At 40.3% G+C, this 23,130-nt stretch overlaps 2 protein-coding genes across 7 annotated transcripts in view; both read left to right on the top strand.

Moving 5' to 3' along the window:
* Positions 1–57: 57 nt before the first annotated feature.
* Positions 58–5,059, top strand: POLR2D (RNA polymerase II subunit D). The gene is made up of 4 exons (XM_015636998.3): positions 58–191; positions 1,700–1,880; positions 2,612–2,707; positions 3,791–5,059. The coding sequence occupies exons 1-4, from the start codon at positions 86–88 to the stop codon at positions 3,867–3,869; spliced, it is 462 nt and encodes a 153-aa protein (XP_015492484.1). The 5' UTR covers positions 58–85; the 3' UTR covers positions 3,870–5,059.
* Positions 5,060–6,267: 1,208 nt separating this feature from the next.
* The window catches only part of WDR33 (WD repeat domain 33), a 67,245-nt gene continuing 50,382 nt past the window's right edge, over positions 6,268–23,130 (top strand). For 3 of the 6 annotated variants that reach the window (XM_015637229.3, XM_033516696.1, XM_033516697.1), the window contains exons 1-2: positions 6,269–6,422; positions 22,651–22,874. In XM_015637229.3, the coding sequence (XP_015492715.1) occupies positions 22,671–22,874 (204 nt within the window). In that variant the 5' untranslated portion in view covers positions 6,269–6,422; positions 22,651–22,670. Of the gene's footprint in view, positions 6,423–6,659; positions 6,682–22,650; positions 22,875–23,130 lie in introns of those variants that run through there. The other 3 variants (XM_015637230.2, XM_033516695.1, XM_033516694.1) reach the window with 2 other exon arrangements.

Here is a 23,130-nt window from a genome sequence, read left to right as displayed (position 1 = left end):
CCCTCACACGGCCAGAGCCCTCAGCCCTCAGCCAGGCAGAGCCGTCCCCGCCCCCGCCCAGAGAGCCGCCCGCCCTGCCGTGAGGATGGGCCGCCCTTTCCGCCGCGCCTTTCCGGTGATGGCGGCGGGCGGCAGCGACCCGCGGGCGGCAGATGTGGAGGAGGACGCCTCGCAGCTTGTCTTCCCCAAAGGTGCGAGCGGGGTCGGCAAGGGGCGGGGGTCGGGTGATGGTTGGAGGCTGGCAGCGGCCGCCTGTGAGGGTACGAGGTTGGCCGAGCCACTCCATGGACCGGAGCGCTGCTCAACGCCTCAGCGCCTCCAGCAGCTGCTAAGTCCTGACTGATAAAAATCAGGAGAATAAATTATTTGTATATATTTAAGTATCTCGTGATTGCTAGGATATGGAGATTCTTAGGTGGGCCGCTACGTGTGTGTACGGTATTTTTAAAAAAGAACCCAAAGAAGATAATGTTAGGTTATAGTGAAAAGGTTATTAGTTTCTGATATGAGCTTTTTTTCAGTGGTGTTCTTTGACACAGGCGTTGTTCCCTATGAGGGTGGTGAGGCCCTGGCACAGATGCCCAAAGAAGCCGTGGCTGCCCCATCCCTGGAAGTGTTCAAGGCCAGGCTGGACAGGGCTTGGAGCAACCTGGGATAGTGGAAGGTGTCCCTGCACATGGCAGGGGTGGAACTGGGCTTAGAGGTCCCTTCCAATCTAAGCCCTTCTGGAACTCTATGAATACTGCTGGACGTTTACTGTCTATGTATTTTTCACAAAAATTAATTCAGGATAAATTCTAGAAATGTATAACACCCCAAAAAGAAAAGGGGGGGGGGGGGGAAGGTGTGTTTGGAATGGACACTGTGCTGCAGTGCTACATTGTTGAGTTATGAACAATAGGGAAGTTCTGAAAGTCTGTTTTCCATGCTTTTTTATGCTAAAATCTCATGTTTAGCCCAAGCTGACTTACTGCTCAATGCAAAATAAGAAAAGTTGCCAGACCTTTTCAGATACAGTCCCTGTATCTGTATAAACAGTGCTGTCAGGCACTCTGGGATGCAGCCTCTGACCCTGTTGCTTTGAACAGCTCATACTGCTGATGTTGAAAGATATTCTTGTTATTGGAATACATAAAGTGGTTATGGTGATAATGAATAAATTCAAAGGTGGTTAAAAGGGGGGATTTTTAAGATAGTTAAAATTATTTTCTTTTCTGATAATAAAATTTCAGTAGGTAAGTTAACTTTTCAAGAAAATGAAGCTTTTTTTAAAACATTCAACGGCATTCATATTTATTTCAAGAGTTCAGAGACTTCTGAAGACCATGGCATCACTTCTGAGTTTTGTAGAGTTTTACAGTTCTGAACATTTTTTTCTGTATCAAGTCATGCATTACTTCTGCCAAAATTGGGTGAAGAAAACATACTGCACACATATGAAAAAATCTGAATGTTAGGGCTACAAGTGTGAAATATATGGTCAAAAAGACTAACACCTTGGACTGTCCCTTGAAGTGTAATTTTTATCAGCATTTTCAGCATGAAATGCTGCCCAGCTGTTGGTGAAAGGGCTCACAGAACTGCCACATTTTCACCTCTTTATTACCCAGAGCTAAATTACATACAAAACCTGTGCAATTCCCCCTTTTCAAACACATTCCACCTTTTTTCATGCTGACATTCTCTCACTTGGCTGCAGAATTTGAAACTGCGGAAACTCTCCTGAATTCTGAGGTGCACATGCTGCTCGAGCATCGCAAGCAGCAGAACGAGAGCGCGGAGGATGAGCAGGAGCTGTCAGAAGTCTTCATGAAAACCTTGAACTACACAGCACGCTTCAGCCGCTTCAAAAACCGTGAAACCATTGCCAGCGTGCGCAGGTGAGTGGGAAAGCCAGGGTGTAGCAAACACTGTATTAGAGAATTGGATCCCTAATATTGGTCCTGCATTATGAAAGTACATTGTAGTGGTGTTGCGTGACTTATTCTTTAATTCTGAGTCTTTTGTCTTCCTAATGAGGCAAGAAGTTCTTGATGTAGGGTTATACTTTGTCCAGGTCAAGCCTTCTGAACTGCTTTGTTTTCGGTAGTTCACTGACAGCTGACTGCATTAAATGAGAGGATTTTCTAGACTTTGCAGAATAATTATGGGGAAGTGGAGTTAGCAGCTAGGATTTTGGTTTTCCCTCTATGCGTTTATATAATGAGTCTTTTCTCCTGAAAAAAAATACTTCAGTGCCAAAAGCAGTTTGCAAAAACATTTGTCGCTGATGTTGGAGACAAAACACACTGAGGGTCATGAGCAAGAGCTGACTTTTATTGAGTGATACTCTCCTTGTATAGATTTGAGGGTCTGCATGGTTAATCCTGATTGGCTGAACCAGTTGCCACCCAGCCAACCTGCCCATAGCTGCCTGTGTCCCCAGCTGTCCATATGAGTTATGTAATTGAGGTACTTCTATAATTAGTTATATTTCAGTTTTAAGATTGGGATTATGTATAACTCTGAGGCCCTTCAGGCCAGCTGTTAGCCACCACAAACATTCACTTCAGTTTAAGCCACTTTCTATTTCTGTCTTGTAACTTCATCAAATTGTTGTCTTCCCTTACAGCTTACTCCTTCAGAAGAAGCTCCATAAGTTTGAATTGGCATGTTTGGCTAACTTGTGTCCTGAGACAGCTGAGGAAGCAAAAGCTCTGATTCCTAGGTAAGCACTTACATATTGTACAGACTGCTGTATAGTTCCCTGTGATCTAAAGCAGTTGTGCCCTGGTAGCCTCCGTTCAATCCAACTCCCTTGGTGGAAGAACATTTGGTCTTGGTCTTTTTTCCGCTGCCCACTGATCTGACAGCAACACTCTTTGTACACATCCCTAATGTGTTTGTGGGAGCTTTTACTGGATGAAGTGTACACCTCCTAAATTTGGGTTCTTAGCTGGCTGTGTTTGTGTTCTTTGGAGTTTTTTTTTCCCATTGGAGCAAATGAACTGTTTTGTGGATAATGTAGGGGGGAGCAGTAGCTTCTTCCTGTCTCATGGCCTGAGATAGAGGAGGGAATGAAACATTCATCTGAATTACAGTTTCTTCCTTATTTGTCATTATATAAAAGAGAAGGCTTTGGGATAACCTATTTGTGGGCTCCCAGTACCTGGAAAGAGCCTACAAGAAAGATGGAAAGAGACTTTTTACAAGAACAGTGACAGGACGAGGGAATGACTTCAAACTGAGAGTAGATTTAGATTAGATACTAGGGAGAAATTCTTCCCTGTGAGGGAGGTGAGGTCCTGGCACATGTTGCCCAGAGAACCTGTGGCTGCTCCATCCCTGGAGTGTTCCAGGCCAGGCTGGGTGGGGCGCTGAGCAGCCTGGGATAGTGCAAAGTGTCCCTGTCCATGGCAGGGGGTTGGAATGAGATGATCTTCAAGGTCCCTTCCAACCCAAAGCATTCCATGATTTTATGTTAAGATTTCATAGCAAGAATGGACTGGCTTATAAGCATGCAGCTTCATGGACTTCATTTAGAGGTCTACTTACACCTGCTTTGCCTTTTTTTGGAAAGACCTTTTGAAGTTACTCAGCAGAAGGTTCTGGGAAGAATGGAGTTTTGTCATGTAGAGAAGAAGCACTCTCAAGGGATTAGAGCACTCTTTGTACAGTGATGTTAGAGGTGGTTACACTGGTGGGTGATGGTGTGTTGAGGCTGACAGGAGAGAGTTAAAACTGTAAAGAATCAATGGGGAGAGATTATTTCTGAAACCTTTAATGTCTCCTTATTGCTCTTACCTTGCAGCCTGGAGGGCCGGTTTGAAGATGAAGAATTACAACAGATTCTTGATGACATTCAAACTAAGCGCAGCTTCCAGTATTAAGGTTAACCCTCAGCTCCTTTATCTGAGCAGAAAACCCCGAGGATTTGGGCTGTTTCTCAGCCCTCTGGATCAGTCCAGCTCCCGGCTGATTGAGGGTAGTTGTGGATGCAGGGTACTCCAGTGCTGTGTTACCACAGGTGCGTTCAGACTGGAGATCAGCATTGTCCTTTTGGTTTGTTCTATGTGTATGTTGGCCGGCCCTGTATTGTGAGAGAAAAGAACCTGAAAGGCCTTTTCCCAGTGGCTCAAGTATTTGTTTCTTCCCTAATCCCTCTCCCCAGTTTGTAAATGTTCAACGTTTTTGGATTATATAGATGTTATGAAATATAGATGTTATTTTGTGGTTTTTAGGATGTTCTAAAGGATGTGGAAACTTGTTCTTGGTTCTCAAAAGGTTCAGTGATGGGCAGCATCAATTTCTGTGGTGTTTTTTGTTTGATTGTATTATTGTTTGATCAGGACAGTGAATTTTTACAGCTGCAATATTTTTCTATTATTGTTTAGTGTTAATTAAAAGATATAAAGTTGTGTATTTTATAAATATTAGGTACATATTATGATTTTGTTAATGAGGACTTTTTTAATAAATAGATCCTGGAGATCTGGGGACTCCAAGTACAGTTTAGGACAGATCACAGGTGTTCCGATGATCACAGTGAGAAAGCATTGGGGCAGCATTTCCCTCTCTGCTCCCATGTTCTGTGCTAAGTGAGTGCAGGCACCCAATCTGTATCCTGCTATAGAAAGAAAAAGAAAACAAGTAATTTTGATGTTAACACAACCAGGTATCCACCCGTGGAGGGATGGACTCCTTAACAAGGTTGCAAATTGCCCTAATTCTGAGATGAAACCAAACCATAAATAATGTGACACAGTGAAGGGCTGGCTCCTGGTGCAGCCTGTGGGAACTGCGCACCCAGTGTTATCAGAGCTCAGCTGCTGGGAGACTGACAAATTGTTAGCTTTTAGTTGAAAGGAATGTTCTTTTGTTTAGGATAATTTTTTTAAACCAGCCCTTTCAAGTCTTGTAATTTTACCACCAACCATGCCTGAAAGAAGAAAAATTTTGCGTGAAAGAACTTTGGGACAAAGAGGCAGACAAATGTGTTAAGGCACATATTTTTGATGATCAGCAATAGTCTCGCTGACCTTGCAAAAAGGAGAGAAATAAAATATTTTTTCAGGTGTTACTGGAAATGTAATGTTGCTGCTGTGCTGAGAGTCTGTACTGGTGTGTGACAACTATTTGGGCTCACCTCACCTGGAGCACATTACCTCAAATAGATTTGTGTATGAGCTGGGTGGCGGTGGCTCCTGCAAGCCTTATAAACCACACATGCATCTGTAACCAACCACAGGAGCTTTAACAGGGTCAGAATAATTATAGCTAAAGAAGAAAAACCAAGGCAGCAAATCTTTGTTTTGTAAATGTGTCTCCTTTTGATACAGCACATGCTTCCTAGTAGCTGCTTCTCCTGAACCAGGTTTGCTCCATAAAATGTTTCTGTTCAAGCAGCTGTAAGACATTTTCATCGAAACACATGAACTCTTAGGTTTTAATCACAACTAATTAGAGGAAAAAGCCATTCTGCACCTCTTCATCTACACTCCCACATTACTACTTGATGATGCTTTTGTAATCTTATGCACTCTTAGGACTACCAAGGAGGAGTGTAATGGACCTGGTGACCTGTAAATTATCTCGGGAGTTTCCACTATCCGACACAAATAGATTATTATGAGCCTTGAGATTGGTAGGTTTTGCTTGTGTTTTGAAGCCTGGTAATGGGGACAGAGGAGAACAGAATCACGGAATCAATTAGGTTTGAAAACACCTCTGAAATCGAGTTCAACCTCTGAGCAAACACCACCGTGTTAACCAGACCACGACACTGAGTGCCACCTCCAGTCTTTCCTTAAACCTCCGGAGACGGTCCCTGCACCACGTCCCTGGGCGGCCCGCTCGGAAGGTATTTCTGGGAGCCACACCAGGCGGACTGTGGTGTAGCGCCAGGGCGTTTGGTGAACGTGAGAACACGCAGCAGCGAAGAACACGGCTGTGCCCGGAAGCAGTTATCGCTCTGGCCGCCGGCAGTGCCCCTTCTAGCAAGCTAGAGCCGGCGGGCCCGGGGCTCCCGCGGGTCCCGGCCCGGCGGCTCTGAGGGACCCCCAGCGCCCCCTCCACACGCGGGACGGCCCCCGGCCGGGGCTTGTGCGCATGCGCGCAGCTCGGCGCGCCTCCGCACTGTAATTTGTGCGCCGGCCGGGCTGGTTCGCGGAAGCGGCGCGCGCCCCGCCCCACCTCAAGGGCGCACGCGCGTTGCCGCCGCGGCCCTTCAGGCGAGGCGCCTCCGCCCTCGTGCCCTGACGTAGTGCGCGTGCGCGCCGGCGTGGGGCGCGTGCGCTGCTGGCGGGGGAGGCGGAGGGAAGATGGCGGGCGGCCGTGGTTCGTGAGGCGGCGGCGGCGGCGGAACTTGCCGGGGCCAGGAGGACGAGACGGGCAGCGAGGTGTTGGTGGGGCGCGGAGTCCTGATACGAGAGGCTGGCTGGGCGGTGAGTGCGGCTCAGTGTTGGGCGGGGCGGGTGAGCAGCCAGGGAAGCGCGGCCGCCTCCGCCATCTTTAGGCCGCGGCCCTGAAGCGGTGTGGCCGGGGCAGGGCGGGGGCCGCCGACGGGAACAGCGGGTCGCCGCCCCTGGGGAGCGGCTAGAGCCGAGCTAGGGCCCAGCGTCGCGGCCGGGTCCCGTGGTGGGGTGTGCTCTAGGGCCGGGCCTGGAAGCGGAGAGCAGAGCCCCTGTTCTCTTTACTGCACAGGTGTCTGTTGATGGCTTCGCTCGAGTCTCTCAATCTTGGCTTTCTCTGCTTCTTTTAATTTTACTATTTTTTAGTGTTATTCTTTCCTCCGCCTTGCTTCCGAGTGGAGATCGGGTTGTGGCTGCTTTGAAGATGGGGATGGGGAGCTTTGGCCATTACGGACCTTGTTAGATGCTTCGATTTTTTTTTAACCTTTGTAGTCTTTCACAAGGGAAATCCTCCGTGTATTAACGAGAGAGAAGAAAAAGTCACAGACGTAGTATTTAAGGATAGTATTTAATTTAAGCTTGTCCGATGCCAGGTGAGATACCTGCGTTTGCTGGTAAAGAAAGATCTTAGTTCTGTAGGACTATATGAACTTTGGTAGAAGGATGATAAACCATTGTTTTCAGTTTTCTTATGGATCCCGAGAGGGCTGTTGCTCGCGTTTTGTATTGTATAATGCTGTAGAACAACACTGTTGTTGGAGTACATTCCCTGCAGTGTAATAACACACAGTGTGCAGCAGACACTTGCTTATGCTGGCATGGTGGAGGGGCTGATGATCATGTGGTGTCACATTCCACTGACTGAGACTCATCAGCCTGTGCATGGGTAGCAAACCTAGGGGACGTGTTCAACTTGAAAAAAGTAGCTCAGCTATTTTTCCTTGGAGAGAACTCATTAAACTCCCTGCCTTCTTAGGGGTCTGTGTTATTTCTCTCGTGTTAACTGCTATGAGCTTCTTTGTTAGGAGTAAATAGTATTATAGTCCCAAATACAGTATTTTTTAATACTAGCAGTTGTATGAACACATCTGCCTGACAGAATTGTTATAGGTTAGTTCTGTGCTCTACAAATCTTGTACCTCATTATTGCCTTGCTTGCATTTTGTGGATAATATTTGGGAATCTTTTTCTATGTAGGCAGTAGTCCCTCATCCTTGCAGCATATTTTTATTCTTTTATGCTTAACTCAGTGCTCTTTTATGTTTAACTTATGCTCTATCCTTCATCAGGAGTGGCAATATTGCTGTCAAAGAGTTTATAGTATGAAAAAAGTATTGTGCCAAAATACTTAAGTGTTCCCTGCTCCTAAGTTCTTTTTCAAATAAACTGACATTTACTTTTCAGTGATTTGCTGCAATATTCTCCCATCATCTTACTCTAAGAATATATAGTTATTAAACATGTTTTAAAAATCTGATTATTAATACATTGTTAAGTTGTGTTGTAATAGTTCTAATGAGAAGATCTGAAAATGTAGATACTAAAAGTAGATGAAAGTATTGAAAGACCGGGGAGAGAAAAAATACCTTAGAGCTGCAGAGAATGTTAGGTGTAACTACTCGTTGAGCTGCTGAAATCTTTTGACTGAAATATCAGTCAGTGCAAACAGTGAGAGCTGTTCCCTCTTGCCCAAAGTGTTGGTCCTCCACTGAACCCTTGGAGCAGTATGTATTACACTGTTTGGACTGTTGGAATTGAAAATTTCTCATCAGTTTTTTGTTTGTGATACCAGCACAGGAAGTAAAAGCTCAATAATCCCGAACTGCCTGGGCTAGAAATACTAGGAATTACTTCTTTTGGTGGAGCAGAGACCTTGATCTGAGGAAGGGACAAGAAGTCTCCTGTTTTGTTTCCATCCCTAGCAGAGGAGTCTTCTGACTCACCTGAAAAAGCAGTCATGGAGAAGACAGGCTGAGTAGCCATATGGAAGTTATGTAGTTTAAATTTGTACCGGGATGATTCCATGCAAAATACTTCATTTTGTGCATCTGCTAGCGAGGTGTCTAGGGAATTTCAAGAGTTGGTTCAGTAACACTGGAAATGAAAATTATTTTGGCCTTGCTCAGATAGAGGTTGTAATTTAGAAAACTACTTGTGAAAACAAGCCAGAAGCTATCTGCAGTGTTTTTGTGAATTTTACAAAATTTGTTCTTTATTTGCCATGTTTGCATTCCTGATACTGGATTGTTCTGTTATTGAAAGTAAACATACAGGTATGCGGGCCTGGTTGGTGTAGTTAATACAGAAACTGAACATTGTTAGAGCTTGGTGGTGGGGAGGAGATGTGCTAAGGGTCTTTCAAAGGATTAAAACCTTAAGATAACCTTGGGGTTTGTTACTTATCATAGAAAATATCTGAAGATAAGAGCAGAGAAATAGAGGTTTTGATAGCTAACTGGTTTTTATTTGTGTTTCACTAGTAATTTTACTTCAGTTTTGCGCATCCATGGTCCCCTATTCTCCAAATGGTGCTAAACTTCCCAGCAATCTGTTCTTGCTCACTATTATTTTAAAAAGCTACTCAGCATTTCATAATGTCACTTCTGGTCCAACCTGCTCTCCACACTCAGGCTGGGTATACCAGTCACAACCATGCTGTTGTGAAACCTGAAATGGGGATAGAAGTGTTTATTTATCAGGAAAGCAGCAAGCTGGTTCCTCTGGTGTGGTAATAGTACTTTTGCTACACACTTGCTGTCAAGGCAGTGAGTTTGCAGTGATTCCAGGTCTTGCTTAGGGCTGTGCAGTGCTCAAGGGCTCAGTCTGCTCAGCACACCCTGCGTGTGAGGGGGACTGGAGACCGAGTTACTCAGTGCTGTGCAACTCAATCAACTGATCTCTGCACCAAAGCTGGGGCTCTGTTCTAAGCACTTTCACTAACTGTGGCTTAAATCACATTTTCTCCCACCAGTAGAAGGAAAGACTCTCTACAGTATTGAACGTCACTGTTGTCTAACCCTGATAAAGTTTGTGTTGTTTCAAACAGTTACATATAAGTGTTCTTACACATATGGATGGAATATTAAAAAGTATGTCCAATTTTTCACATTCTTTAGATACAAATGAAAACATGTCTTCCTCTCTTATATATTGCATCAAATAACCCTGGGACATTTTTTTTCTATCAGTAAAAGAGTTAGAACTTTATCTTCAACTTCATTTTTCCTTCAAATAGGATTTTTTTTTCCATACACTGCTGTTAAATCTGAACTCTTCCAAATTTCTGTTCACTTTAATTGATTTTGATGCAAAGAACATTAATAGGCTATATGGGCTCTTTGATGCTATTTAATTAGTCTTCAGTATAATGAAGTATATTGGTTCAAAAAAATAAATTCTATTAACTTCTAAAGCTTTGAAAAGATTATCAGTGTAGTTTCAAATTTTATTTAACCTAGAATTTTAGTCCTTTTAAATAATTCAAATTATAGTATATTTCTGCCTGTCCAGAAGTTGCTGTAGTGGTGCAGGTGGCTGTACGGGGGGACCCTTTGTGGGAGCAGAAATAGGAAGTTTATGTTTGGTTTGGCTCACTTTTCTGTTTTGGCCTGGATGTTAGACATGGGTTCTGGAACCAGTGAGGTGGGAAAGAGGAGGTGATGGCAAATCCCTGTCTTTGCCATAGCACTGACCTGGGGTGCACTGGGTGATGGTGAGCATGTTGAGAGGCAGCATGCACTGCTCTCATCTGACAGATCAGTTCTTCTGAAAATACATCCCCAAAATTATGGTCATGGCTACAGTACCAAGTTTTAATCCAAAGCTTGGAATTAAGGTGGATCTTAGTCGCTCACCTGTGACTTTACCCAAAAGTGAGTGCCATGAAGTTCAGCAGTCTGGCAGCATAGGCCAAAAGCAGTTTTGCCTCTAGAACCATAGACTTGTTGGCACTGATCAGTTCTTTATAATAATGTTTTATATAATTCTGTGTGAGCACAGGGGTATGTGAATTAATCCATGTTTCTGCAGTTTAAGCATTTGAGGATTCCTTTAAATCGTTATCCCAAATCCAAAAGAAACACTATACAGAAGAATATGTTAATGTGTCTATTTTTGAAAGAGGCCAGAGACTGGATAACAAGGAGTTTATGGGTTTGGTATAGCTTTGTGTTCATGGTACGGGTTTGGCAGCACAGTGACTCGTATTTTATTTACTGTGGGTATAGGAGTATTCATCTGCAGTTTTGGGTTTGATAGGAGCTGCACTTTGAGCTGGTTAAGCAGCACCACAGTTCCAGCTAATGGAAGTGCTGGATGTGCAGCCTGAAGGCAGTGGATCTGTGCAACAATCTGGCATGGCATTGCTGAGTGCTAGCTTCCCCTGCTTCTGATCCTTTGCTTTTCCTCCTGGGTCAATGGAGTCATTCCCTGGAATTCTCAATAGTCAGTTGCCTGACAGGCTGCTTTAAGTTTTGACCAATGTTAGCTAAAATGGTCTCATAACACTGAGCAGGTTTTTAGGTGCATGTCCAGTGTGCTCATCAGGTGTTCATGCTGACTTGAAGGAGGGGTCATGGGAGCGAACACACAGTTGGGGTCAAGCCAAGGCTGCTTTAGTTTTGGGCTCAGCAGTTTTCGTTTGGATTTGGGTCATCTCAGCAATTCAGCGCTAAAGTTCCCTCGGTAGCTATTGCTGCACTTAAATTGTGTGGTCACAAGAAGCAGCTATGACTATACCCTTGTCCTCCTTCCCCCATCCCAGTAAAAATCACCACTTGCCTTTGAAAATTTCTCCCTATTGGGCCATGTTTGTAAGCAAACCATTGCACCTCTTTGCAGAGACTGGTGAAATGTTACAATTCTACCACCAAAAAAAAAAAATAAAAATTGGGGATTGTGCAGAGTTGCAGGGAAGAGGAGTGTAGGCTGAATGAGTATGTTAATTCTGCAGTGTTTGTACTGTTTCTCAGTTACAGAATTTGGAGTTAAAGTCATACTGGAATCAGTCATTGAAGTATTTTGCAATTTTTCTCTATGGATGTATGCAAATATTTTGGTTTCCTTAGCAAATCTAAACCTAATAAATGAAGTAGCTGTTTCTAGTAATGACTTTGTAGACTCCTGACTAATAAAAGCCACAGATGCCAAGCTTTCTGTGTAGTAAGATGAAAATACTGACATAGAACTGGTGATGAAAGTGCTGCTTTTGACAAGAAAACTTGCCAATATTCTCAAGGCAGGAGATATGAAGTAGGAAAGAAATGCCAAGGGATTTTAGACTTTTGGAGAACTCCAGCTTTTAAAACTGAAGCACTCTGCTGATGTGTCATTCTACTGAGTTGTCATTCTCATGGGGAGATTGATGACTCTTGTATTTAGGGAGAATCTGACACTGAACCCTTTCTCCTTGAAAGGCTTCGTGTGAGCTTGACTTTACTGAGAAATGTATTGATACAGAGGATGATCACATGCTTTTATTAAACTCTACTAAATGGCAAAAGCAAAGGCTGTTTACTAAAGAATTTAAATATGTTTTTTTAGCAGTGTGTATATATATCTCTATATATCTGTATCTATCTATATCTATATATGCATATATATTCATAACCATATATAGGCATTTGCATGGCTCATAATCCACAAGCAAAGATCAGAAAACATATTCCTGGAAAAAACTGGCTCTGTGATTCTCATTAAAAGAAAGTGTATTTCTAATTAATTTTCAGTTGTATAAGATGTCTATACATCACCCATCAGTTTAGTTTTTTGTCATAGAAGAAATATCTAGGTTGGTTATGTTTGAAAACAGGTGAAAATTTCCCACAAAACGTAGGGCTGCTCAGGTGATGTCTATAATTTCATACACTGGGAGTTTGAAACTACAATAAACAGCACTGTTTATTTTTTGTTTCTTTGTAAGTTTGTTCCTCATGGGATGGAAGGGTTTCTAGCCTAACCACCAGCAAACAGGGGTTTATGCATTAATCTTCCACATCAAACTGTGACAAAAGAATAGTTTGCATATATGCTAGACTTTCAAATCTTAACTGAAGCAGGTAGTGAGAAGCTACAGGTCTGAAGATCTTCACATAAATAATTTGCAGTCAGCACTTTATTTGATCAAAATAGAAGTGCTGTTTTTTTGACTGTTTCTTTAATTTAGCAGGTGTTTGGTCAGATTTGTTGTTGGCTTTTTTTGTTTTTAACTCTTTGGCTTCCACGGTAAGACAAAAATAGGGAGCATTGATAATTAGCAGGGTTCATTAGGCTTGTTTAGCAGCATTGTGTGATTCAATAATGTTTGAATTGTTTGCTGCAGTTCCACTACTTTAACTTAACAATGTCTCTTCCTTAGCTAAGTCTAGGCATAACAACTGTAGGTATTAATTTGAATATTTTGCTATAAACACTGTTGCTAATTTAGCTACTCTGATGATGGGGCAGATAACAAATTTCTGTCCTGGATAAGTATGTGTGCATCTGCTACATCTTTTTTATGAAAAGAGAATAAAAAAAAAAACATTAAAAAACCCTCTTGGATATTGTGAAGAAAATACTGTAGGGTAGTATGTTCTAGACATTTATTCTGCAGTGTGCATGTACAGTTGTTTAGTCTCTTCTTTTCTTACATTGAATACATGAGCTCTGTAAATAACCCTGAGGAACCCTCAGAAGATGAGGGTTCTATTGCACAGTCTCCACCTCTAGATGCAGGTCAGGGTATGGACATCAGTGATGAATGGATTTTAAGATTAAAATATGCAGCGAAATAAAAATTTCTTTTACTTTTGGGTTTCTACTGAAGTATAAAATCTCTTTTTGGAGAGAGAAGTAGAAAAAGGATCTTTGAAATACAGTTAATAACTGCTGAAAAACATTGCTTTTAGTTGTTTTTGGGGGCTTTTTAAACTTTCTTACACTTCTCATATATAAAGGCACATTTTTTCACATGATCATACATGATTGCACTATCATCCTGCCCTCTGTTACTCCTTCCAGACTTCAGTTGTGTAATTAGAGAAACTTAAGACACTCTTCTGCCTTTATTTGGCCCAGAAACTGGTATGGCAAACAGCATTACTTTGTCAGAAGATGGATCTGAGTAACATTAAAGGGGATGAGAGGCAGAGAGCATTCCTGGGGTCATGAAGTAAAGATTTTCTTAATTCTTTTGATGTTTGCAGCTTCTCTTCTATGCAAAAGCAGATGTTGCAAGACTTCTGGATATGTTTGTTAATCATTTAACAGATAAAGATTGTGAAAGGTAAATCTTTGTAACAACTCTTACTAATTTCCAAATTTTACTGAAAAGGCTTTGGTGTCTTGTCAGCATTGAATTTGCAACTCTTACGGTCTCAGATACTCAAATGTGTTTAGTATATTAAAATGTATGTTTCAGTTCCATACTGTGAATGAGGAGAATGAAACTGTTGCTAGATTATATGAACTTTGTTTTCTTCATCATCAGAATTTCAGGAGGTTGTTCCTGAAGCAGAGACACTTAGCTGTGTTTCCCTACTTAAGTTTTGCCCTACAAACTGCCACAGTCCTTCTAGTCCTTTCCCCTTCTGCTGATAAGAAAGTCTTCTGAAGAATTTTTTTGGAGAATTTCTTGTCACTCTTTCTCTTCCTCTCTTGTCTGTCCCTGTCCATTCCATTACAGTAGTATTTGAGTCAAGAGGGACTTGGAGAATGGAACACTTGGAAATCAGCAAGGATCTTGGAGACCTGCAGAGTTCTCCATGGGCAGGCAGAGCCTCCTGGATTTGTAGGAGGTGCAGAATGACTGGCTGCTCAGCAGGCTCACAGAAGAGACCCAGAGAGCTTCAGTCAGTGCCAGATGAATAGGAAACAGCCATGCTCTCCTCACAAGGAAGGCCAACTGCATATTGAATGGCACTGGGAGGAGCATCTTGCACAGATTCAGCTGTCTTTTTTGTTCACTAAGTTTTGGTATTATAACCAGCTGAAGAGTGTCTTTATATTTAGGATTAGCAAAGATGACAGGCTTTTTTTTTTTCCTTTTAAACTACTTTTCATACATCATTTTTTTAGTATTTATCATGGCATGTTTATGTGCTTTAAACATCAGTCCTAAAGTTTTGTTTCCTGACAAAGTAGCGACTCCAAGGTAAGGCAACATCAGTGATGAAAACCAAGCTGTGAGTCTTCAGCTAGTTAAGCTGAACTGCTGTTATCGTAGGGACTCATGATAAATAAGACAGTTTATGTTATAATGCAGGTCTTGATAAGTAGTAAGCAGCAGTTGAAATAAAGGGATATTTGGGAAGTGTAGAGGGAGGAAGAATGTTTTATTAAAATAAAATATTGTGAGTAAACTTTAAGGTAAAACTAAGGTCTCCAACTGATAATAGTAAAATCATGGCAGGACATCAAATACTGTCTGTCTTCTAGCTGAGGTGCCATCTGTCTCAGGTCCTCGTGCTGCATGTGCTTGCTTCCACGTTGGTTTTGAAGTACAGCTCAAGAAACTAGCTTACAGAAGTTCTTTTGTGGGGTGCAGAAAGGCAATGATTCTAGGCTGTTCCACTCAGAAAGCAGTTTACTGTAGCCAGAGAGATAAAGCAGGAGCTGTCTGAGTCCTAGGAACTGAAGTATTTTGAGGATTTTTTTTATAATGTGTGTTAGCACATGATCGCTGGTAAATATGTCTGCTTTGTAATCAGTCAGGGGTTCAGTTTGAGCATAAACTAAGGAACATTTGTGATTTGATTATGAGGTATTTTTTGAGTACTAGGAATGCAAAATTTGAAGGAAGGTTTTAAAGAAGGTGTTAAAGGATGTGTAACTTACATGGAGCTAAGCAGGCTCAACTGTTGAAGCTTGTCCCCGGGCTGTAATGGAGACTTCCAGACTGGCTGTTTGTAGGTGTTCTCCCTTGGGGATTTAGGTAGCTCCATTTGTCTGTTCTAGGTTTGCTCTCCTGTTTCAGAACTTCCTGAGCGCTGTGTGTTTTTGTGTGGAACTTAAAGGTGTATGACCTTCTTGTCAGTCAAATATCAGCACTTCTTTTCCTGCAGGGAATAAATCCTTTAAATCCAAAACTGCATCAACATAATCCCATTTTGCCATGCTGTGTGTTCTCTCCTTTTAGACACCATACAGTGTGTGCATATGTTCAGGTTCTGTTGAAAAGCCAAAGGTTTGAACTTCGTGGTGAAACTGGGCATTGTGAAAGTACAGAACTGAAGTTAAAGGGGGAAAAAAAGTGCTTCTGCATTTTAGGTTTTTGATCATGCCAGTGTAGTAGATTTTGGACTGTGCATAAAACAAAAAGCTTTGGAGTATTTCCAAAAAAGAACAGTTCTGTGAGCCTTTTGGGCACAGTACTTTATTGTGACTTAGACAATTATTAGTTGAAATATGTTTCTGCAATTTTAATGAAAAATGAGGTTTTTATTTTATTTTTGCATTTTCTATTGGAACACAATGACTGGAAAGGGGAAGGCTGCTAAATTCTTTCCCTTGATTTGCATGGTCAGAATTTAAACCCCATTTCTAGGAAAGCTTGGTTGACAAATAGAATACAATAGAGAGTGGTTGCAGATGTGTGTTGGGAGCAGAGCAGCAGAGCCCAAATGTGCTTGCTGCAGAGAATAGAGATGTTGCATAATAGCAGTGTTGTATAACACAGGACTGTATTTGTGCCTTGACTTTGTTTATTTGCAGCATTATGGACCTCCAGCACCTGTAGATAATTAAGGACTCTCAAATTGCAAGAATGATTTTGGTTTTAAGTTTTAAGTTTAAACTTCTGTGCTCACCTTATAGAAAATATTTTGAGATATGCATATAAAAACGCACAAAATTGCGTGCTGCAGTGCCTTTACATAATTTAGAAGTGGCAGTAATATTTTTAAATATTCAGAGTCAAGAACCTTACACAGTTTTTTTACTGTTACAGGTCTGCTTTTGACTGAAAAGTTGGGCCACTTTGTACTTCCTTATTGATGCTGGTTCTTTTAACTAATTTTATAATCCTGCTTAATACACCAATTCTCTTTCATAATCAGTGGGAAAGATACCATTATATTCTAATGAAACAGCTTAAACTGTCTCAAATCTGTTCTGAAATAAAAATAATACAACTACATTAAATAAGAAAAGTACTCAAAATTACTTGAGATTTTTGATTTTTTTTTGTCTCACAAAGATGTAGAATTTTCAGACATTGGGTAATCTTGTTTTGTGATTCTGATTAAATGTTTTTCCAATGCAGTAGGAAATTGAAACACAAAGCAATTTGGGGAATGGGTCAGATTAATCTGTTTGCACTACATCTGCAGCTTGGCGTAGTAGGGGGTATTTTCATATTTTTGACAGTGTTTTTTGAGTGGATTTACCTTATGTGCAGTGAAGGAAATGTAAGATTAGTCTTTTCTTTATAAAAGTGATGGCATCTAAATGGAGCAGAAACCAAATCTCATCTGCTGTGAGAGATTAATTCATTGACAGACATGCAAATTAGTTTTGGCAGATTTCAAGTGTATTTTCAGGAAAATGTGATAGAAGCCTGGTGCTGCTGCTGGTGCTGGTTTCACAGTGTAAAACATTGCTTTGGTAATGTGCTTTCCTGATGCTTTTGCAGGTTTTAAGCATACCTGCAGCTCTCGTCCTCCATTCCTGTTGGTGAGTGAAGCAAGGGAGATGTAGAAACCCTGACTGAAAACAAATCTTTTGCTCATGTTCATTTTCTGTTTAAAAGGGTCTGTCTCAGTTTAAAATATTTTGAAGACAGTTTACTTAAATGGTTTGCAGAAATGAAGAATTTTTTTTTTTTTTTTTTTAATGTGTAACCCCCAGCCAGGAAATTTTATGAATTTGAGAACTTGTCTGTTACTCTTCTCAGTCTTCAATCAGTAGGGCTGACTCTGTTTCTGTGTAATAGCAAAATGGTGTGTACATGCATGTTTATTTCCTTTTTTTTTCTTTTATTTTCTAAAACATGGTTGCTGAAGATGGCAAAAATTTGAACATTTATGTCTGGAATATCTTTTCACATAATTCTTTTGCACTGGGAAGAGATGGGATTCCCAGGAAAGGAAAGAGGCTGGATGAGGAGACCAAGAAAGAGCTTTCCTCAGGAAGGGGAAGCCATGGAAGGATCCACTCCAGAGTAGAGATGCACATTCTCCCAAAAGACAAAAGAAAGGCAGATCTCTGGGAATGCAGATATTAAGTGTTGATACTCTGTCAAAGAAGGAAAGGAATAACATTAAATTGTATTTGATATAATTGTTTTTCACAACAAATGTGTTTATTCAGGTGCACTTACTGATTTCTTAATACACAAATTAAAAAATGCAGAGATGTTTTCTCAGAGGTGAATATTGTCAGTAAGAGTTTTTAATTTTTAAAAGGAATTTAATTATCTATATACTGTAGATGTAAAAGTGCTTTGCTTATCAAAGAAAGATGTATTGGATAATAATCTTGGTGAGGTGCATTTGTATTGTGGCATTCTTATCTTCTTAGGCCTCAGGATGCTGAGATGATTCTTCTCCAGCCCTGTGTTTTTCACTGAGTTTCCTAAACCATGTTCTCAACTCCCATGTTGAGAGCTGTTGCAGTGCAAATAACTACTATCAATTCTCACTGTTTCTGTTACTATGTAAAAGTGTTGTTTTAGAGTCTGTGTGTACTTTACAGTAGAACTAATAATACACATTTAAAGAAGTATTATATAGATACAGTCAGGAAATTTTTAGCACTCATTTTCCTTTGCTTTAGCTTTTTTTTAGCTTCCATTTTCCTTTAGCCATTGCAGGCAATGTTTTTTAAGCTTTGACATGTTGTGTTTAGTGAGCAGTGTAGGGTTTGCAAAGAAGCAGCTGCTTGTGCTCTGCAGCATAACCTTTGCTGCCATTTGAAGCCATATTTCCCTTTTGACATACTCAGTTTATAAGTTACTGTATTCCGCCCAAGTTTCTTTACCTTCAATTAAAAATACCTACTAAATAGACACGGATGTTTTAGTAACCAGTTACTGCATTTCATTGATGCTGAGCTTTATTTTTTGCATAAACTATATGAAATATGTCAAGATAATACATAATTATTTTTTTTTTTCTTATACTATTGAGGTACTTATAAGTAGTGATATATATAATATAAACTGACTCTTTTTCTCCAGGCTTTACCAGTTTGGTGGTTTTAGTTTGGTTTGAATAGCCTAATTTGTTTTGTTTTGATTTAGTGAAGTTATGTGTGAAGTGCTTTGGTTGCATGATTGAAGTCACAGTCTGTCAGTTTTCAAAACTTAATGCAAGGTTCATTTTTATATAAAAAGAACAACCATATCCAAATAAGATGATAAAGTAATAACACTACTACATTAAATGCCAGTATTACCTTTGTAGCCTTATATGGGTACATCAATTCAGTGGTAACCATTTTCTGTAAATGATTAATACTAGATGTGACTTTTTTCTCATTTTTAAAAGCAAAAAAACTGCCCAAATCCATCTGCCTTTACTCCATGCTGTTCTGGGTATGAGACTTTTGAGAGTTTTTTAAATTTTTAATTCTATTCTCCAGTAACATCCCTCTGATTGCCTGCTTACATTAATAGACCTGTCATCCTTATGGCACTACTCTTGAGGAATGGAAGGCTTGCTAAATAGGCTCTATATCCCCAAGTAGATTTATGTCTCAAAATGTGTGAGGCTTTGAAAGGGGTGTTCGTGGGGACAGGAAGTGGAAAACTGATGAAGATGCATGGAAAAATGGAATACAAGAATAGAGTTTGTTCATTACTCCAAGGGTATCATGAACTAGAAGAAAAAGCAATTGGTCGGTAACATTACTGTGCAGAAGCAATAAAATAAGAGGTGACTTATTCTAGATATTGGAAACAAATCTTGCTGATGCTTCTAATTGTGTGAATTAAGGAAAATCCGGTTTCTTCCATTTAAACTCCTGTTGATGGACTCTAAAATAAAGAAGAAATTTGGTGCTTAGCTTGAAATAGGAAATCAGATGTTACTACACTGGATTGCGCAGTGTCTTCTCATATTTGTGTGCATGTTTCTGCTCACGCTGCCAATACAAAAGGAGCTTTACCTAATAGACATGCTGAATTCTGACTTTGTGGTGGATAAAAAAGATGTTAAGGAGACCCTGCTGAGGCTTTGGTTTGTCCCAACAAAAGACCAAGTAGGATACTGATAAATATTAAATGGATATATTTTTTTGACTTGAATGGAGGTCTTTGGAAAAAAATACTCTGGTTTCATGTGATAATTACGTGCCAAAACCATTTATTTCTAAAGCTGCTTTGTTTGGAAGCTTCAGTTGGTGTGTATATGCACTAATGTGTGTGTGTGTACACACATTTTTTTATGTATCTATTCATAGATTATGTACTGGTCACATGCACAAATGATGGTGATGAGGATATTATGTAGATAAAACATAATATTTGAAGCAATTTTTAGAAGAAAATAGTCCTAAGCAGCTGGATAAACAATACTTTTTTCAGAGTAAATGCAGGTAGAAGGCTTTTCATGGTAAGAGGCAGTGATCTCAGAAGTTGAAGAAACAGAATATAAATGTTTCATTTTTCTGATCCTGTGTCATCTCCCTGGTCGTGTTGTTGTAGCCGTGGTGTCACTTATTGCCTTGTCAGAATCATGACTGTGGAAGGATCTGTGGGCATGAAGAGGTATAATTAACATGTTTATGCCTTTGGTCCTACCTTTTGCTGATCTGGATTGCACTTTAAGTGAAGGTTGTTTATGCTAATTTAAGCTAGACACTGGTTGGACTCACCTACAACTATTGCAATCTAAATTGACCCATATCACGCTTAATGCTATATTTACCAATGAGAGTAATGCAGAAAATTTATTTGGCAGATTTTTTTTTTCTTGAAACATGAAAATAAAGTATTAACTTGCTGCTTTGCAGTGTTTCCCTAAAAAGGGGTTTTGGGGATGTAATGTTTTCTTGCAAATGTAGCTGATCAAATTTTATTTTGAAGCCCCAGCTTAGATCTTTGTCCACATTTCTTGGTCTCAGTTCTTGACATTTTTGCATTGCCTGTTAGAGAGTATAGATATGTGGTTTTGAAAAAATATCTTCTTCCCTTTGGTACAAAGCACTGATTGATACAAGGGAGTGTCAAACTTCAGATCTGAGAAAGAGTAGGACTGGAAATTTCATCTGGGTTTCTGGAGCTTCTTGTGGTGTGTTGTTCGTCTTTGTGGGGGTTTTTTGATGGTTTTTGTTGGGTTTTTTCCTCTAACTATTGAATAACTACATTTAGGAGACTTAATGGACTTGTATGTTTAATGCCAGCTTGTTCTGCTGCTTTCTCTTAAACCCCTAACAATAAAATTTTACCTTTGATATTTAACACTTGAAACCTTCTTTAGAACTTTGATACGTCCTGCCAAGTTTTAAGAGAATTTGAGATGGCATTAGGGGAACTCGAAGTCATTCCTGTGTGAGATAGTTTGGCTGCCTTGTTTCAGACAACTCCAGTGTTGTAGTAGCTGTGTGTTCCGAGGTGGGCTGCAGTGGGAGTGTTTGAAGACAATCAGTGGGGGCTGATTAGACCACCAGGATGCCTGGAATGGGACAGCTTTCAGGCAAATGAGCCTTCCAGCCACCAGGTGAAGGCTTGGTTTGTGGCAAATGTTCTGTCTTTCCCCACCCCATCCCAGTTACTGATTTGGTCTAGTAAGATGCTGCACCTGCCAAAGGTGTTAAATTTCCTTACCCCATTAAAGGAAAAGTGCTGATTCCGTTTGAATCCTGAATGCAGAATAGTTTGGTGGCTTTAAGGTGGGAGTTGTTTGTGTAGGGAGGAGCTGGGTGCTGTAGGTAGCTTCTTTTGTAGCTGGCTGTCACACTTCGTTAACGTGGAGAGGAGAGTGTAAGTCCTGAGTTTGCAGAACTGTTCATTGCTCTGTGCCAGCAAACTGCCTGATACCTAAAGGGCAACCTGCTCCCAGTGGTTAGAAAGAGCCTCTTCAAAAGAATCAAACTCTGCACTGCTTTTAAACAGTCTCTTATAGCTGACATTTCTATCTCAGCTTTATTTTGCTCCTTAAACAGGGAAATGTTTTTGAACTGTTTGGATCAAAAAAGGCGAGAACATTTTAAAATTGGCAGTGAAATGACTTTTCAGCTCTTTCAGATTGAGGATAAAAGTATTTTTGACTACTTAGGAAAGTACATTCATGAATTTGCAAGCAGATTAGTCTTTTTTTTTTTTAAGAAATCTGCTGTTTCTTTTTTTTATTATTATTACACACACTTTGTTTCTGTGTCAACACTTAACCCTTTGTGCAAAGGAGAGTTTCTAGGTGTTTTTGAATTCTCTTGATGACTAGTTTCTTTCGGTTAAAATGTTTTCCAAAGTGAGTTTAGGATGTGGAGGAGAGCATGGTTCAAAATGAAGTTTGAGCTTTCATCGGTTCAGTGTGTGTCATTGCATAGTCCAAAGTTAGTATATACTTTAAAGATTGTGTATATTGTAGGATTCATCTCTGAAGAAGTTGCTATGAGCTCACCATTTAAGGATTTCTTAGACTTAAAAATGAGGTTTTACACTCATTTCTCTCTATATCTGATACTGATTTTTTAAAAATAATATTGAAATAATATTGAAATCTTCTTCCTTCCTCTCCCATTTACTTAATATTCTCAATGAGTCTTAGTTATATTTACCATGGTAAATGTGTAATTCATTTATTTTGCAGTCACAGAATTCAAAATATATCTACAGGTAGAATGTGATCTGTGGACCATTTACAAGAAGTTGTGTGAAAGACACAAAGTGTAATTTTATTTTTAGGGCATAGAATAAGATGTTGAGTCAACATTTGAAAACTTTTCTAATAGCTAAATTAATTTTGATTAATGTGGTGTTTACTGTTTTTTATACCGAATCTGAAATATCCTCTGTTGAAGGTTCTTGCCATTTCTTGCACCGAGGAAATTCTTTTCTTGCACTATTTTAGTTTAGGGATTGTAATGTTAACTTATTAGTGATGTATTTCAATACAGAATTCCTCCTGATAGAGAACAAAAGTATTTTCCTGCTTCGATGTTGGTGCCGTGTGGTACGAGGGAAAAATAAGAATTATTCAGAGGAATCTGCGAATTTTTTTTGCCTAGAAGCAGTAACTTGTGAAGCTGTTACTCATCCTTGTACACTTAAGTTTAGGGGGGAGATGGTGACGTGGGATTTTTGTCATTACCGTGTGCTAAGGCAGCGTTTCACTCTCTGCAGCCTTTCAGCAGGACGCAGCCATGGCCACAGAAATCGGCTCCCCGCCCCGGTTCTTCCACATGCCGCGGTTCCAGCACCAGGCGCCGCGGCAGCTCTTCTACAAACGGCCGGACTTCGCGCAGCAGCAGGCCATGCAGCAGCTCACCTTCGATGGGAAACGCATGAGAAAGGCTGTCAACAGAAAGACCATAGACTACAATCCTTCTGTCATCAAATATTTGGAGGTCAGTAAATGAATTTTATGGTTTTGTTTAGAATCCTTTTATTTTTATTTTTTTTTCTTCCTGATATTTGGAATTGTGCTTTTCAGTTTCTGGAATACTGAAGGTCTACTGCTGCGTTTTCAACCAAAATTACAAATGTTTGTGAATTTGGTGTATTGTGAATAAAAAGGGGAGGTTGAGCATTGGCAATAAAACTGCTTGTGTTGTGTATTTTGTGTAAATACCAACTTTTATGTTTTGTCTTGAAATTCCAAGT

This window comes from Parus major, chromosome 9, assembly GCF_001522545.3.
Source record: "Parus major isolate Abel chromosome 9, Parus_major1.1, whole genome shotgun sequence".
In the NCBI taxonomy this organism is placed as follows: domain Eukaryota; kingdom Metazoa; phylum Chordata; class Aves; order Passeriformes; family Paridae; genus Parus; species Parus major.
Note: the sequence above shows the minus strand (reverse complement) of the source record. Positions and strands in the feature narration are given on the sequence as shown.

Excerpts from the sequence above, each read along its gene's own strand:
- POLR2D (XM_015636998.3), top strand. The coding sequence starts at position 86 with ATGGGCCGCCCTTTCCGCCGCGCCTTTCCGGTGATGGCGGCGGGCGGC. Across the intron at positions 192-1,699 it reads GCAGCTTGTCTTCCCCAAAG|AATTTGAAACTGCGGAAACT; the intron begins GTGCGAGCGGGG and ends ACTTGGCTGCAG. Across the intron at positions 2,708-3,790 it reads GCAAAAGCTCTGATTCCTAG|CCTGGAGGGCCGGTTTGAAG; the intron begins GTAAGCACTTAC and ends CTTACCTTGCAG.